The 17,844-nt window shown below is 39.5% G+C and overlaps 1 protein-coding gene across 1 annotated transcript in view; it reads right to left on the reverse strand.

Annotated features, from left to right (window-relative positions):
• Positions 1 to 2,854: 2,854 nt before the first annotated feature.
• The window catches only part of LOC125459226 (mucin-2-like), a 119,990-nt gene continuing 105,000 nt past the window's right edge, over positions 2,855 to 17,844 (reverse strand). The window contains exons 45-48 of the mRNA XM_059652219.1: positions 13,722 to 13,850; positions 13,171 to 13,210; positions 5,795 to 5,915; positions 2,855 to 3,507 (exon numbers count right to left, since the gene is read on the reverse strand). Coding sequence (XP_059508202.1) covers positions 3,078 to 3,507; positions 5,795 to 5,915; positions 13,171 to 13,210; positions 13,722 to 13,850 — 720 coding nt within the window. The 3' untranslated portion in view covers positions 2,855 to 3,077. The remainder of the gene's footprint in view (positions 3,508 to 5,794; positions 5,916 to 13,170; positions 13,211 to 13,721; positions 13,851 to 17,844) is intronic.

The raw sequence follows: 17,844 nt of genomic DNA on the forward strand, positions 1-17,844 counted from the left end.
TTAGTTAAGGTCCCTTAGCAGCAAGCATGGTCTATTTGACCTCCACTCCAGATTGATCTCTGGTCTTTAAAACACTCCGCATTGTGACTGATGACCTCTTCCTGCCATTTCCATCATGCAAGGTCAGATGACTTCAACAAAAGCCATGGTGAACATTACTACCCACTTTAACATAATGTTATTTGCATAATCAGATGTACAGCTGTATATTTTGTTACCTAGTTATTAATAAATGTGGTGAAAAGCTGAGACTCTTGTACAGATCCCAGTTGTCACATCCCATCAGTCAGAAAAATTCTGTTTATTCCTGATAACACACTGATTATCAGCATGCCACAGGTTCTCCCCTGATACCATACACTCTGTTTTTGTTGGTAATTCCTGTGTCTCAGCTTATCATATGAATTCAGAAAATCCATAAAGACAGTATCTGTAGGCATTTTTCTTAGTTTTCTTGTTAGTGACTTCAAGAATGAATTATGCAAGTCATAAATAAACACATGCTGATATAATTGTATCTCATGTTGTTCAGATGCTCAGTTTGTTTCTTTTGATACTTTTCTGTTACTTCCTCAGAATTAGTAACATAATACCTAGATCTAGAGGAAAATTATGATTAACATAAATGTCATTTCCAGGTGTATTTCTATTTAGATGCACCACAAATATAAAGATCTCTATTTTTCAATCTTTTTCTCTTATTGACCAAGACTGAATCCAGGCAAGTGATAATAAGAACAAAATTTTGAAAGCTTAGGCCAACTCAGGTGATGAGAACAGGTGAGCAAAGATTCAAGATAACAAGGTGTAAAGCTGGATGAACACAGCAGGCCAGGCAGCATCAGAACAGCAGGAAAGCTGATGTTTTGGATCTGGACCCTTCTTCAGAAATAGGGGAGGGGGAAGGGCACTCTGAAATAAATAGGGAGCGGGGGAGGTGATGATGGAAGGTGGATAAGGGAGCAGATAGGTGGAGAGAAGGTCAAGTGGGGTGGGGATGGAGACAGTAATGGTGAGTGTAGGTAGGGAGTGTGATGGGGGTTGGTCAGTTGAGGGAAAATGGACAGGTCAAAAAGGCGAGTATGAAACTAGTAGGTAGGAAATGGGGGTGGGGGTTGGCCAGTGAGGTGGGAGGAGCGGATAGATGGGAGAAAAGACGCACGGGTCAAGGAGGTGGAGATGAACTGGGCTGGTCTTGGGATGAGATCGGAGTTGGGGAGATTTTGAAGCTTGTGAACTCCACATTGAGACCATTGGTTTGCAGGGTTCCAAAATGAAATATGAGGTCTTGTTCCTGTAGGCTTCAGGTGGCATCTTTGTGGAAGTGGAGGAGGCCTCGGATGGACATCTCATCCAAGGAGTGGGAGGGAGAGTTGAAGTGGTTTGCGACTGGAAAGTGCAGTCGTTTGTCATGAATTGAGCGTAGGTGTTCCACAAAGCGGTCTCCAAGCCTCGGCTTGGATTCCCCGATGTAGAGAGGGGAACAGCGGATACAATATCCACATTAGCAGATGTGCAGCAGAACATCTGTTTAATGTGGAAGTTTTTCTTGGGGCCTGGGATGGGGGTGACGTGGGAGGTGGAGGGGCAGTTGTAGCACTTCCTGCAGTGCAGGGAAAAGTGCCAGGGATGGTGGGGCTAGTGGGGAGTATGGAGCAGATGAGGGAGTGACGGAGAGGCAGATAAGGATGGGGAGGGAAAAATGTCCTTGGTAGTGGGATCAGATTGCAAGTGGCGGAAGTAGTGGAGATTCAAATAGTTCATAAATGTCTTGCTTTTAGAAACAAGAAATATAGGAAGTTAATTTCTCCTTGTAAAAACAGTATTTTGTTCATTCAAGCATATGATGAAAATATAACGCAAATGAATTGTTTCAAACTGTGCGAGATTCCAAAGAAACTTTTAATTTCCACCTTCAGTGAAGAAAAATGCATGTGGCTTTTGAGAGAGCATGTGAAAGATCAGCAGTTAATGTAAAGGGGAACCCAAAAGAATCATCTGTATAATATGAATATTAAAAGGCCAGTAAAAGGTGGGGCATTGCTCATTTGGGACCATAAACAGGATCTAAGCATGGAAGCAGAGATCCTAAATTAGTACTTCTCATTTGTTTTACCAAGGAAAAATGCTGTCTAAATAATTGTGGAAGAGAAGGCAGCTGAGGCACTATGAAGAGGAGGCCTTAGAACAGCTAGCTATACTTAAAAGTCGATTAGTCACCAGAACTAGATGGAATACTAAGGGAGGTAGGGGTGGAAATTGTGGAGATTTTCCAAAGAAATGGAGGGTGATGCCAGAAGACTGAGGAATTGCAAATGCTACATGTTTGTTCCTAAAAGCGGGTGTCAGGAGAGATTAATGCAAGAAACGTCAGTGGTTGAAGATTTTAGAAATGTGATATCTCAGCCAGTGTGTATAATCAATAGTGTTATGAAAGTGTATATATTTCAATTAGGAAATGGCAATTCATTTAATGACGTTGATTTTAAATGGTAAAGTGATGATAATTGTAACTAGCTGAGTTGCTCTTCCAGAGAACTAGTCTTGTTTGGAACAAAAACAGAAGTTGCTGGAAAAGCTCAGCAAGCCTGGCAACATCTGTGAATTAAAAATCAGAGTTAATGTTTTGGGTCCGGTGAATCTTGGAGCCAAGTGGCCCCTTTTTGTGCTGTAAATGACCTATGATTTTATACTTCAGAAGCCAATATGCAGAGAAACATTCTATATAACAATTTCGCACGCATATTCTAATTTAGTGAGCTCTAAGGTGCGGTATAAATCACAAGGGTTGAAGTCTGCTTTTGACAGTGAAAAGACAAAAACCAAAAGCAATGACGTGATAAATATGTATGTATTTATTTATTAGCATTATTACTTAATTTCTTCTGCGCATAGTAAGAATTTTCACTGGAATAGGACTTTGGATAATAAATAGACATTTTTTCAGAATAATCTTGTTTAATTAGGAACTAACGTGAATAAAAACAAAATGAACAGTTAATAAACACCAGCATTGTGAAGTTTGGAAGTAAGAAGCAAACAGAATGAATTTGATTCACCAGAATATTTGATTCGTTTTAAGTGAGCTTTATACGCTTCTGAGCACTTGCTCGTCTCCCATGCCTTGGCTTTCTTTCCTTAAGTTGGTTTTCTTGTAGGTCATTTTCTAAGTTTGCTTCCCTTTTACTTTTGTTGGATTCATTTACTTCATTAAAGCTTATGAAGTCTGTCTGTTTCTCTAAATTGATCAAATTGAGCTTGTCTCCACTTTCATTGATCCTGTCTGGATTGCGTTTTGCTCGAGATAGTTCATGGATTGTGCTGTTTGAAGGTGAGCTGGTTGGTTCCTCACAGTTATTTTCCATGCAGTCACATGTATCCACATAGACATAAGAGTATTGAATAGTATTTCCATCAGGACATATTAAAGTAATCTCTCTTTTGTGGGTCTTTATCTCTTGACAACAGTTACATTTGTGCTCCATTGAATTTACTTCTGAAGAATACCTATTATTAGACATATTTTAAGAGAATTAAAACATGAGAAAATATGAACTCCTTTCTAAGCTGTTTCATGAAGCCACAGCATTAAAATTCATCCAATAATGTGGAGAATTTCCCAGGTATGTCTTGAATGCAAAAACAAATCATATTCAGTCATTTACTGTTCTCCCGTCAATCATTAGCAAATTGATGGAAGATGTCATCAACAGTGTTGCTATGTACTCAACAACAAACTGCTCACTGTTGCTCAATTTGGTTTCTTCCAGGGCCACTTGGCTGTTGACCTCTTTACAGCCTTAGTTCCAACATGGGCAGAACAGCTAAATTCTAATGCTGATAGGAGAGTGGCTGCTCTTGACATCAAGGCAGTATTTAATTGACTGTGGTGTACAAGAGCTTCAATAAAATTGAAGTGAATGTGAATAACAGGCAAAATTCTCCATTAGTTGGAGTGATTTTTAACACAAAGGAAGAAGATTATCATTGTTGCAGGTAAATCATCTCAGCTTCAGGACATCTCTGCAGGAGTTGCTCAGAATAGTGTCCTGGACCCAACCATTTTCAGCTGCTTCATTTATGACCTTCCTTCATTGTAAGGTCAAAAGTAGGATGTTTGCTATAATTGCACAATCTTAAGGCCCCTGTGAAACTCTTCAGATCCTGAGAAAGTCTATTCTGCACTCTACAAGCCTTGGTCAAATTTGGGTTTGGATAAGTGGCAAGTAACGTTGGTGACAAGTTCCAAGCAATGAATATCATTAACTATGGAGAATTTAACTATCTTACCCTGGTCTTCAACAGCATTATCATTCAAAGTGTTCCACTATCAACATCCTGGGGTTACTCACTGACCAGAAACTGAACTGAGTCAACTGTGTAAATAATGGGCTTAGTTTTACAGACCACCAAAGCCCCTCCAATTAAAAGCTCCTCAGGAACATAGGATATTCCTCCTCAGAGAACAGCTGGCCAATCAGAGGAAAGTCTCTTGTACTGGCACATCACAGGGGCAGGGGTGGAACACTGATATTGGATTTGGACCAACAAGAGGTGAGCTGCTGTGGTTCAATCCCAGGAAATGAGATTGGTCTCCCTCAATGCAAGAGTGTGTGGCTTAGAGGGGAACTTGCAGGTGGTGGATTCCCAAGGGGTTGATTCCCTTATTCCTTAAGGTGGTGGCACGCTATGAACAAAACAAAATGAGACTAATGTGTTGTATACAATATAAGGAAGATCATTTGAGGTGAGAGCTACATAAGGCAATTGCTACTTACATAGAGTTTGCATGCCCTCTCTGTTGCGAAAGAAGGAGTAAAGGTCAGGGGAAGAGAGAAATATGGAGGTCATTACAACTCAGAAGGTCCTGCTGATGGCTTTTGAAGAGATGTTCCCTACTTACCACCACGAGACCACAACCACCAGATGATTGGAGTAGGCATCTCCCATCTGGCAGTTAAATCTCAGTGTGAAACAGTGATGCCTTTTAGGGGAAATTAATTGCTCACTTCAGGCTTTTGATCTAGTAGTCGTTGAGCTGCCCACAATACACTTTCCACTTGTAAAACTGTGGTAGGGACAGGTGTGTGCAAGTTTGTGGCAGACAGACTACTGGTTGGATTTTATGGACACCTCCATAAACTCGCTACGGCCTTTAAAATTGCTAATAGGGGTACAAGAGCAGAGCAACAGCTAGAAGTTCGACAGTGAATAACTCATCTCCTGGCTCCTGTTCACCATTTACAAGGCACAAAATATGAGTGCAATGGAATTCTTTCCACTTGTCTGGATGAATGCAACTGAAAAATCACTTATGCAGAACATTAGCTCAGCACCCTATCCACCACCTCAAACAGTCACAGCCTCCATCCTGAAACACACCGACAGCACTGCTTACCATCTTTGAGACAAACTGCAACAACTTGCTTAGGCTGTTTGAAAATCTCCATCGCCTTAAGGAATAAGGGAATCAACCGCATGGGAATCCACCACCTGCAAGTTCCCCTCCAAGCCACACACTAAACTGACTTGGAAATATCTCGGTGTTCCTCTAATGCCACTGGGTTAAAATTCTGAAACTTCCTCTGAACCAGCACGTGGATGTACCTATATGACACTGACTCCAAAATGGGTGGCTCACCACCGACTTCTCAACGGATATTAAGCATGGGCAATAAATGGTTTACCAGTGATGCGCACACGCTATGAACAAAACAAAATGAGACTAATGTGTTGTAAACAATATAAGGAAGATCATTCGAGGTGAGAGCTACATAAGGCAATTGCTACTTACATAGAGTAAGTACCACATGTTCCTTCACATTCTGCAATTTCTACTTTCTTTGATGATTGGCATCCATCATGCGTTATCTGGATCATTTTTTTTGTTCTCTTACAACTCTGTTTTTCTTGGCCTAGATTATAATTATAAACATGAATATTTAGAAATAAAAAACAGGATTTCAACATGAAATGAGAACAGCAGCAGTTATTGTCGCTAATAGATTTGAAACCTAAAAAGAATCATAGGAATTATAATTAATAAAATAGGCATATTATTATTTTGTTTTCCTAAAGCTAGAGGAAAGAGTATCTCACTTATGATATTTGTCCATTTATATTTGAAATGTTAATTTTACAATAAAGGTGAATACTTTTTTCACCAATTAAATTGGTGAGTAAAATTTGAATTCAATAATAAAATGCAAGCAAAATACTACAGATCTAAAACTTTGAAATAAAAACAGGAAGTATTTAAAATATTCAGATCTGGCCGCATCTGAGAGAAAAACAAGGGCTCCGATAATCGGATGGCCAGATGGATGTTGGAGCAGCATGGATTGGAATTGTGCATGGGAAGCCTGTGGTCCAGGTGATGTTCACTATGTGACCAGAAAATTGATGATTCCAATGGGCAATTCTCCTGCTTCTGGAACCTTCCAAATGAATCAAATTCAGAGAACTTGGGGTCTCATTCAATTATGCTCATAGTTATCCAGGAAAGGTTAGTGGATTAAAAACCGAGACCAACTCCTTGGTAATGATTAAACTGATCTCCAAATCAACCACTATCTGCTCTCAACTACCCTCCCAACTCTGTTTCCATCTGATGGAACTCCTGGACTCTGCTCCAACTTGCTGCCAGGCCCAACATTGCTCAATCCCTTCCAGCCTCGAAACACACATGCTTTCTGCTGGACCCGACACGAACTACTGTGTGCCACTCATGACACTGTCTATCCCTCCTGGATCAGACACCTCCTCTGTCCTCTCCCTCATCCCTAACCTAACAACTCCTCCCATTTGGCTTAAATCTGGTCTAAGCATTTCATCAATTACTTGGCAGCCTATATATATATATATGACGATGCCACCTGGTACCCGATTCTCCTGGCATCTTACCCTCATCACACTCTTATTTCTTAACCAACTTCTTTTTGAATAGAGAGAGACTGCAGATGGCTATAGCATTGGGAGATTTGGCAGCCATTGTGCATAAATCACAAAAAGTTAGCATCCCAATTCAGCAGGTAATAAAGAAGACAAATAGAATGTTGGTTGTGATTTGAAAAGGAATAGATTATAAAAATAGAAAGTTCTTATTAAGTCTATCAAATCAGAGTTGGCGTAGACAATGAACAGTCCCCCTTATCTACGGAAAGATGTATTGGCATTGGAGGAAGTCCAGTAAAGGTTCACTGGCTGATTCTTCAAGATGTTCACATGAAAATTCAGAGTAATAGAGATAAATTATTTCCACTGGTTAGCGATTTTAGAATTAGGGGCATGGACTGAGAATTAAGGCTAGACCGTTCAGAAGAGATTTAGAAAACACTTCTACACCCAAAGTGTGGTCGAGGTTCGGAATTCTTTTCCATAAACGACAGTTGATGCTGGATCAGTTGTCAATTTAAATCTGAGATAAATGTTTGTTAAGCAAAGGTATTATGAGATAGAGGCCAAAGGCAGATATATGGAGTCAGGCCACGTATCAGTCATGATCTCATTGAATGGCAGAAGAGGCTGAAAGAACTGAATGGCCTACTCCTGTTTCTACGTTGCTATGCACCTAGAATTCTGCTTACCTGGACTCAAGTTCTTACCTACCCATCTGGTGTCCCACTCCTGGTATCCTGGCATCCTACTGTCTTAGTATCTGAACATCACACTTATATTGTGCATTTACCCTTTGACAGCAGCTGTCAGATTTGCTGTTAAGGACTTTAACTGTAAAAATATGGCAGCTGACTGCTGTGAAAAGGGGATGTGATTTGCCGTTCTTTGATAGTTCTATCCTATGAAAGAGCTGTCAGGATAGAAGTATGGTTTGCATTTCTGATGGAGCCCTGAGTGAAATCTCCTCTCAGAAATGGACAGCCCCATGAAAAACCCTGAATTAAAACAAAATACTGTGCACACTGGAAATCTGCAGCAATCACAGAATGCTGGAGAAACTCAGCAGGTGTAGCAACATCTTTAGAGAAAAACAGAGTTAACGTTTTGAGTCCATTATGACTTTCCTTCAGAATTCTGCTAACGTTGTTTCTCTCTCCACGGGTGCTGCCTTACATACTAAGTTTCTCCAGAATTCTGTCTTTTTTCCACCTTGGAAAATCAGGTCCATGGCATTTAATCCTGTCATCCAATTTGTTGATATACATCGTGAAGGCCTGAGGCCCAAGCAATGATCACTGTGGCATGTCACTAGTCTCCAGCTATCACTTTTTAAAAGATCCATTTATTTCTACACTCTTGTGTCTGCTCACGAATTTTCAGTCCATTACCCCCAACCCCACGTATTTTAATATTATACTTGAGCATTTTATATGGAAGAACAAAAGCTGTCTGAAAATTACAAACACTACATCCACCAGTCCTCTTTTCACTAGTTACATAATTCAAAAATACTTCAGATCCAAAAATAGAAGTTGCTAGAAAAGCCCAGCAGGTCTGGCAGCATCTGTGAAGAAAAAGTCAGTTAACGTTTTGGGTCCGGTAACCCTGAAGGGCAACTTCTGTTTTTGCTCCTGATTTACAGCATATGCAGTTCTTTTGGTTTTCAAAAAAACACCAGTTGGTTTGTCAATCTTGATCTTACTTTGATAAATTGTATTAACTTTGTCTGATCCCACTGATTGTTTTCCATGTGTTCTGTTGTTGCATCTTTTACAATAGATAGCAGCATTGTCCGTGTTACTAATGTGAGATGATCATGTTTGCAATTCCTGTTTTCTTCTTCCTTTTTTAACTGTTGGGTTATATTTGTCACTCTTCAATCTGCAATGACTTTCCAGAAACAACAGGATTTTGGAAGATAAAAACAAATATATCAATGATCTCCATGTCCACTTGCTTTTGCCCCCAGCAAGTAGATTAGACCTGGAAATCTGTCAGCTTTCAGTCAGATTAATTTCATCGAATTCCAACAATGTGGAAGAGGCCCATTGAGTCCATACCAACCTTCCAAAGAGCATCCCACACAAACTCAACCCTCTATCACTGCATTTCCCATGGCTAATCCACCTAGTCTGCCCATCTTGGACTGTGGGTGGAAACCAGAGTCAATTCACACAGACACAGGGAGAAAGTGCAGCAAACTCCATACAGACAGTTGCCCTTGGGTGCAATAGAGCCTGGGTCCCTGGAGCTGTGAGGTAGCAATGCTAATGACTGAGCCACCATGCCACCCCAATTAAATTATTCCACTTTTTAAAAAATAATGTTATTTCCTTCAATTCCTCCTTCCCTGTAAACCCATGCTTCCCTAGCATTTCTGCAAAGTCAGTTGTGTCTCCTTCTGTAAAGACAGAAATAAAGTAGTTGTTTAATTACTCTTCTACTTCCTTATTCTCAACAGTTAATTCTCCCATTTCAGACTGTAAAGGACCTCTATCCATCTCCACTAACTTTTTTTACATACTTTTAATAGATTTTAAAGTCCTCTACATTCCTTACAAGTTTACTCTCATACTCTATTTGTCCCCTCTTAATTAATCCCTTGGTAAATTCTAAATTGCTCCCAGTCCTCGGGTTTCCTACTTTCTCTGGCAATGTTCTATGATTTCCCTTTGGATTTAATACTATTTTTAATATCTTCTGTCAGCTATAGTTGGGCCACTTTTTGCTAATAGGCAATCCATTAACATTTTCTTCCCCTTGTCCCTTCTTAGCATCAAACTGATTCTATATTTAGATTTTCCAAGCCAATATCCTTTATCACTATTACATTGATTGCAGCCTTTACTAACAAGTCAACCCTACCTCTTTTTCATTTCTGCCTGTGCTTCTGAAATGTTGAATATCCATGGATTCATTTCCCAGCCCTGGTGACCCTGTAGCCTTGTCTCCATGATCACAGTTACAGCACATATGTTTACACCTGTTGGCACTGTTTAGTCATCTACCCTATTATGCACGTTCCTTTAGATATATGTTTTGACTTGGATTTTTAACATTGCTACACATTTTGATAATGCTATGGCCTGTGAGAATATTGGTTCCAGTTATGTTGGGGTGCAACCCCTTAAGATGGTACAGGTTCTACCTTCCTTGGAATCCATCCCATTGCCTCAGAAATCTAAATCTTGCCATCCTGCACCAGTTCTCCAGCCACAAATTCCCCTGATCTATTCTCCTGCTCCAAATGTCTCTAGCATGTGCCACAATCCTGATTTTACCATGTTTGAGGTTCGGTTTTTTAATTTGTCAGTTCCTTATATTCTGGCTGCAGGGCTTCATCCCTCAGTTTACCCCTAATGTTGTTTCTAAAATGGATTACACCTCTGACTATTTAAAGAAAGATGTATGATCTATAAACATCATATTTCAGACTTTGGATTTCAAAGAAATTGACATATGGGTTTTAGTCTAATTTTGTGAAGGGATCTGAAATCAATTAGGTCAGTCTTTCTAAAACCATGATTTTAAAGAAATCTGTTATTCCTGGAGTGTCACTACAATTTTGTTTACACTGAAGGATGTTATGACCATAGAGAGAAAACATTAAGCTTTTTTGTAGCAGAAACTGAGATGAACAAGTTTTGATTTCGTTCAAAAGTCTTTTGGCAGTTCGAAGAGTACCTGATTGGGCTCAGAAGCAAGTAGTCTCTCCTGGAAAATTACACTGTTCAGCAGTTAATCAAATAAGAGTGTAGTTTGTGGAGCTTCCACACTGGGAGTATTTGATTGAAACTATGCAGATTATTAAAACAAATGAGTTATTGGAATAGTCAAGGATTCAGAACTGAGAAGAAGCAGTTAAGTCGAACTTATAGATTCAGTTGGGAAGGAATTTCTCTGGACTTTTGTGTAACTGTAATATGATGTTGTTGGGGATAGATGAGATTTTGCATTGCCATGTGTTTTGAAAATTTATGAAGTGTGGTGTAATTGAATAGGGTTGGTTTAATTTATTTTCATTTCTGTTGTGCAATAAACTTCCTTTATAACAAAGAACAAAGAACAAAGAAAATTGCAGCACAGGAACAGGCCCTTCGGCCCTCCAAGCCTGTGCCAATCCAGATCCTCTGTCTAAACCTGTCACCTATTTTCCAAGGATCTGTATCCCTCTGCTCCCTGCCCATTCATGTATCTGTCTAGATACATTTAAAATGACGTTATCGAGCCCGCCTCTACTACCTCCGCTGGCAAAGCGTTCCAGGCACCCATCACCCTCTGTGTAAAGAACTTTTCACGCACATCTTCCTTAAGTTTTTCCCCTCTCACCTTGAAATTAATGTTTAAACTAAATCTGCGGTCTTGTGTATTAAAGATGTGTAAAGATGAAATAAAAACAAAATATGATCTGTCAAGTCAGATTTCATTTTAGGATCTGAATTATCCAGGGATAACATCAGCTAAGATAATACACTGTTCCATCCTCTCCCTTCCAAACGCTGGCATGGGAAGGCAACATCCTGGTATCATATCTTTGGCTGTAGAAATAGCTATCTATTGTCCTTATGACAGAATGCCCGATCAGTGATACTCTTTAACCACTTACTCCAAGCAGGTGAGTCAATCATGGTGTCGCAGACTTGACTTTCACTGCACTCCCCTCAGAAATCATCTTCCCCAATGACATGCAAAATGGAAAATCTGTCAGAGAGGGAGACGAGCCCAGGGGACTCCTCAACAATATGCCTAGTATTTATACTTTGTTTGGTAATAGCTGGTACATTTCTGCCAGCGAACTCTTTGCTTGCATGGTGAACACTTGACTGTACATGCCATCTAGAAAATCTCAATCTTGCAGATGATCCAGCCACCAGTTCAGACCTGAAATGCAGTTGGAAACACTTCCTATACAGGTACTCACCTTAAACATTGTAAGGGTCTCTGACTGAGCTGCAACCCATGTCTTAAATTATTTTCCTTACATTTTCTTTCTCTTCTTTAAAAATAATAAATTATGATATGATATGAAATATATGGTACATGAAATGAAATTATGATAATAAATGATATCCAGGCTTGGGCTGATAAGTACAAAGTAACATTTGTGCCATACTAGCGATTACCATCCCTACAAAAGAGAATTTAACCATTGTGCCTTAACATTTAATGACATTGCCATTATTATCAACATCTTGAGGGTTACCATTGACCAGAAACTCAACAGGACCAACCATACGAATACTGTGGCTTCAAAAGCAGGACAGAGTGGGAATCCTGCAGAGGATAACTCAGCTCCTGACTCCCCAAACTTGCATCAGCTATCAGACATATGTTTTTGGGGTGAGTGGGCAGTGGTAATTTTAAAGGACAAGTAATCCAGAACCCCAGATTAATGCTGTGGGGACATGAATTTGAATCCCACCGTGGCGAATGGCGAAATGTAAATTCATTAAAGATCTGGAATTAAAGGCTAGCTAATTGTGACCATATAACCATTGTTGATTGTTGTAAAAACCCAGCAAGTTGCACTTCTGTCCTTTAAGGACAGAAATTTGTTGTGTTTACCTTCATTGGCGTACATGTAGCTCCATACCCACAGCAATGTAGTTGAGTCTTAATTGTCATCTGGACAATTAGGGGCGGGCAATAGGTGTGGCACCTATGTACTACGAATGAATTTTAAAGGATATTAGCAATGTAATGGAATAATCCAAAATTACCTAGGCAGCAATATTCAGAAGTTTGACACATCTGGAACTAAGCATCACATCTGCAAACTCCATTCACTCTCACACCTAGTGATACTCAATAGCGGCAGTGTGTACCATTAACAAGACTGACAGAACTTCACCAAGACCCCTTTAAACAGCACGTTCCAAACTTACAATCATTACCGTCTAGATGAATGCTGGGAATCTGGACCTGGAAACAGTCTTTGTAGTGTTTCTGAGTTAACAAGAATCTTAGCCATAATGTCGGGAAAGGGTTTAAATAATTAATGTCTACCTAAGCATTGGCCAATAAACATGAAGTCTTGATCAGAAGAAATACAGTTGTTTTACATAAAGAACCAATGACTGAAAATGAGACAAATTATTGAGTGCAGACTTCACATTTGTCAACATTATGTATTCATAAAGACATTAACTGTTCTATTATTCATCAAAAAGCCAGGTGTCTGAACAGACAAACTTTTTCTACTGAGTTGTTTAAAAGACAAGGAACTCATTTTTAGACTTTATATATTAGAATATTGTCAGTTTTCAAACTTACATGTTTGACAACATCCATCATCAGTCATCATAATTGTGCCCTGAAATATCAAAGTTTTAATTGTAAAATTTCATACATTGTTAAAGATAATGTTACATTGAATTATATATTGTTCTAAAAGCATCATAAAAAGCGCTTATTAAACATCCAACAACTAATAACACGCTGGCGCAGGATTTCATTCATGATCCAAATTAACATCTGTCAGTTGTATGATTTTAACTTAACAATAAGGTATTTGTCCATCTTTTTGAGATCTGCATGTAATACTTTTAACTTCTAATCTTTGTCCTCAGTGAAGATGCAAGTAACAGCAGAGGGGTGCTGCATATTTTTGCTGCATGGCTTGAACCAGGTCAAGTGTCTTTCAGTTAGAATTTTTATATGCTAAATCAGCAAATACTTTATTTCCTTATTCTATTTGAATTGCTGTGTACAAATATTGAAAGATAGCATGAAAATAATTTTAATACTGTTATATGTTTAGTTGAATTTTAAACAGTACAATTGGAATTCCATTAAGTAGTTTGTTGAAATTTTTGCATACTCACTGGTTCACAGTCTTCTGGATGAAAATCAGGACAAACAAACTTGGAACTAGTCGATATTAAGCTATCATTAATTTGAAGACATCCATAAACTGTACAGTTGTTATAAGGTGATGACCACGTATAGCCAGGCTAGAATGGCAAGTCAAAAGATAATAGAGTTCAAAAAGTTGCATTATATTATTACATATTAAATTATGAATATGAGGTTTTGTTTAATTGAGAATAGACACTACCTGTTACATCTTAGGATAATATTATAATAGGTATTGTCAATTCTAGATGTGTCATGTGATAAAAGTCAGCCATTATTTTAAAGTGATAGCATATCATTTTATTTATTTTATTGTTGCAATCTGCCCATGAAATTTCCAGAAATCACTCAAAATGTTTGAATATTTTCATGACCACTTTTTCACAGCAGCTGATATTTATAATGCCCCAAACCAAGGACTAGATCAAAATAAACCAGAAAACTTCAAAAAAATCATGAAAAATGTAGATAACAAATGAGCTCTAGTAAAGTTTTAAATCATTCAGTAAAGTTTTTACTTGAAGACTGCCTCATCCAAAAATCTAATTTGGACTTGGGGACATTTTAGTGCAGAACACTAACTCTTGAAAGATGAACTGAGCACATTTAGTGTACATAATTCCATAGAATGCATCATTCAGTCAGCTGAATCACTAAAACTTTGTTTAAATATCTGGCATTTCCTTTTTGCCAGCCTTTCTTAAAATCACTTTGAAAGGCAGAAAGGCAAATTTCAGAATCTCTTGAGTCAAATTGATACTGTATATTTTTAAAAAATACGACTGAGGAGTAGGCTTTTTGGTTACTCAAGTCTGTTCCATCATTGAATTAGAACATGGCTCATCTGCTTTTATAACGTCATCTAAACCTAATAGACAAGAGATTAGAGAAAACTATATGTGTCTTCATTCAATGTTATTTCAACTGTCAAGAAGGTAAACAGCTGAATTTTGATAAAATAGGGGATGACAGATGCTGCAAATCTGAAACATAAACAGAAATTGCTGGAGAAATTCAGGAGGTCTGGCAGTATTTGTGGAGAGAAAGCAGAGAAAACATTTCAAGTCTGGTGACCCTTCTTCACAACAAGGTGTTATTTTGAGGATTTTCATGGCAGGTGTCCTGTGATGACTCATAATGTTTTTTCTGATGCTGTCTTCCATTCCTACCTTTATTAATTATGCAGTTAGACTGTTTGACTTCCTTGTCAAGCTATCATGAAAGAGCAGAGGTAAAATTCTCACCACTGCTAGACCTCCTGGTATGCATGCTACTGGAACCATTCTGAAATGTCTCAGAAAGGAAGACTGGCACTTTACTTTTGAGATAGGAGCCTGCGGGGCCCTGGTGGATATGCTGGTTGAGAAGAGGGCCATTCTTTGCCCGTATGATCACCAGGAAGAAGTCAAGACACCAAGCACTTGAACACTGTTAGTAGCCCAGATCAGCCCTGTCTTTGGGGCCAGAAGAAATCCACAGCAGTGCAGGAAAAAAGGTCAGCAATTCCTGACCAGAAACATCAACTTTCCTGCTCCTCTGATGCTGCCTGGTCTGCTGTGTTCCTCCAGCTCCACACTGTGTTATCTGTGAGTCCAGCATCTGCAGTTGTACTTTGTTGCACAGAGGTAAGTCCCACCATCTTCTTTATTATTCCTCATACTCACTCAAACTCTACCACTGGATACAAAACTCACTAATTTTTATGGACTGTTAACCTCACTATTGCAGACAGTATGCACTACTCCTGCTGTCTAGTTAAAAAGTTGTGTAACTCAATTGTTGGTAGCCTCCAAGTAAGCACTTGACAGAGTGCTAAGAAATGAAGCTAAGAGCCATATGATGCATCCTGTACAGAATACTAATTGGATACACAATTGGTTTAATGACAGGAGACAGAGAGGGTTGGCAGAGAGTTGTTATTCAGAATGGAGGCCTGTCACCAGCGTTGTTCCACAGGGATTGGTTCTGATCAAAAACTGAAAGAACTGTGGATGCTGTAAATCAGAAACATAAATTGCTGGAAAAGCTGAGCAGGTCTGGCAGCATTTGTGGAGAGAAATCAGAGTTAAAGTTTTAGGTCCAGTGACCCTTCCTCAGAACTGAGGAAATTCTCTACAGATGTTGCCAGACAAAGCTCAGCTGGTTACAAAGGGATCTTGATCAAATGGGTCAATGAACTGAAAAATGGCAGATGGAGTTCAATCTGGATAAATGAGGGGTATTGCATTTTGGTGCAACAAACAGGGGTAAGACTTATACAATTAATGGTCAGGTCTTAGGTAGTGCTGTAGAACAGAAAGACCTAGGCGTTCATTTGCATAATTCTTCTAAGTTTGCATTACACATAGACAGGGTGGTTAAAAAGGAATTTAACATGCCTGCCTCCATTACCCAGTCCTTTTGAGTATGGGAATTGGGAAGTCATGGTGAGTCTTACAGAACATTGGTGAGGTCTCTTCTGGAGTACCGTATTCAGTTCTGCTTGTCCAATTATAGGAAAGATATTATTAAGGTGGAGAGCGTTCACAAGAGATTTACCAGGATGTTGCCACGTACGGAAGGTTTGAGTTATAAAGAAAGGCTGGATAAGCTGAAACTTTTTTCCACTGGAGCATAGGAGGTTGAGAGCTGACCTTACAGACATTTATAAAATCATGAGGGAAATAGATAGGGTTAATGGTAGGTGTCTTTTCCCTAGGATGGAGATTTCAAGACTAAGAGGCACATTTCATGTGTGGAAAGAACTTTCTGAGGAAGTGGTGGATGTGGGTCCAATTACGCCATTAAAGACGTTTGGATAAGTACATGAATAGGAAAGGTTGGAGGGATATGGGCCAGGAGCAGGCAGTTGGGATTAGCTTAGTTTGGGATTATGTTTGCTATGGGCTGGCTGGACTGATAGGATTGTTTCTGTGCTAGATGACCCTATGTACAAGAAAAAAAAAATGCCCCTGATCACAAAGTGATGCTGCAGGTGTATGCAAGTTAAAGGTGTCAGGAGCTCCAAAGTGAAGTCCTGAAGGGCTGAAATAGATTCTCAGTTGATCTGAGATTAGTCATGATAATATGTTGAGGTTGATGATTTGCTGATGCCAACTTTGGTAGGTAGAGGTGACCTTAGAACATTTAGGGACATATTAGGTCGTTGGTTCATTTCCGGCTCGAAGGAGTTCCCGTCTTCCTTTGGGCGGTACTGTGGCTCAGTGGTAAGCGCTGCTGCTTCACAACACCAGGGACCTGGGTTCAATTCCACCCTCAAGCAACTGTCTGTGTAGAGTTTGTACATTTTCCCCGTGTCTGTGTGGGTTTCTTCCACATGCTCTGGTTACCTACCACAGCCCAGAAATGTGCAGGCTAGGTGGATGGGCCATGGGAAATTGCCTATAATGTTGAGGGATGTGTAGAATAGGTGGGTTATAGGGGTACGGGTCTAGGTGAGATGCTCTGAGGGTCGGTGTGGACTTGTTGGGCCAAAGGCCCTGTTTCTCCACTGCAGGGATTGTATGTATGTAAGTATGTTGGTGAAGATACATTAAAATAGAGACTGGTGAAGCAAACAGTGAGCTGCATCTGCTAGGTAACTACAGTAACTTCCAAGTGAGGTTAGTTAATAGCAAGATGCAAATGCACATAAAGGAAGCTGTCACTGCTTATCAATGAGAATCAGAATCATGGTTGAAACTGTTAGGGGAAAATGAGAACATCTGCTTGACATTGAGATTTAGATTTTCTCAATCTCCCTATATTTTCCTATATTTCTTGCCATAGCCTGTTCAGCTCACAGGCTGGGAAAATTCTAACTTTAATGCATAGATACAAATCTATGGATTACTCTCAGTGTCTCTGCTCATGCATTAACTGATTGCTCTTCCATACATTTCCATCAGTCTCAATGCCTTCCTTTGTTTCGAAGCAGAAAAAAGAAGCCCTAGAAGACTCAATAGCACGCTGACTGGCTTTCCCACAATCCTAGGACTGCTTGCATTTGACCTGCAGGACTGACCATGACCCATTCCCCAGATTTCAAGGACACAGATCCTGAGCTCTGGTAAAACAAAGCACCAATTGACAATAGCCAACTCTCTGTAGTGT

This window comes from Stegostoma tigrinum, chromosome 17, assembly GCF_030684315.1.
Source record: "Stegostoma tigrinum isolate sSteTig4 chromosome 17, sSteTig4.hap1, whole genome shotgun sequence".
In the NCBI taxonomy this organism is placed as follows: Eukaryota; Metazoa; Chordata; class Chondrichthyes; order Orectolobiformes; family Stegostomatidae; genus Stegostoma; species Stegostoma tigrinum.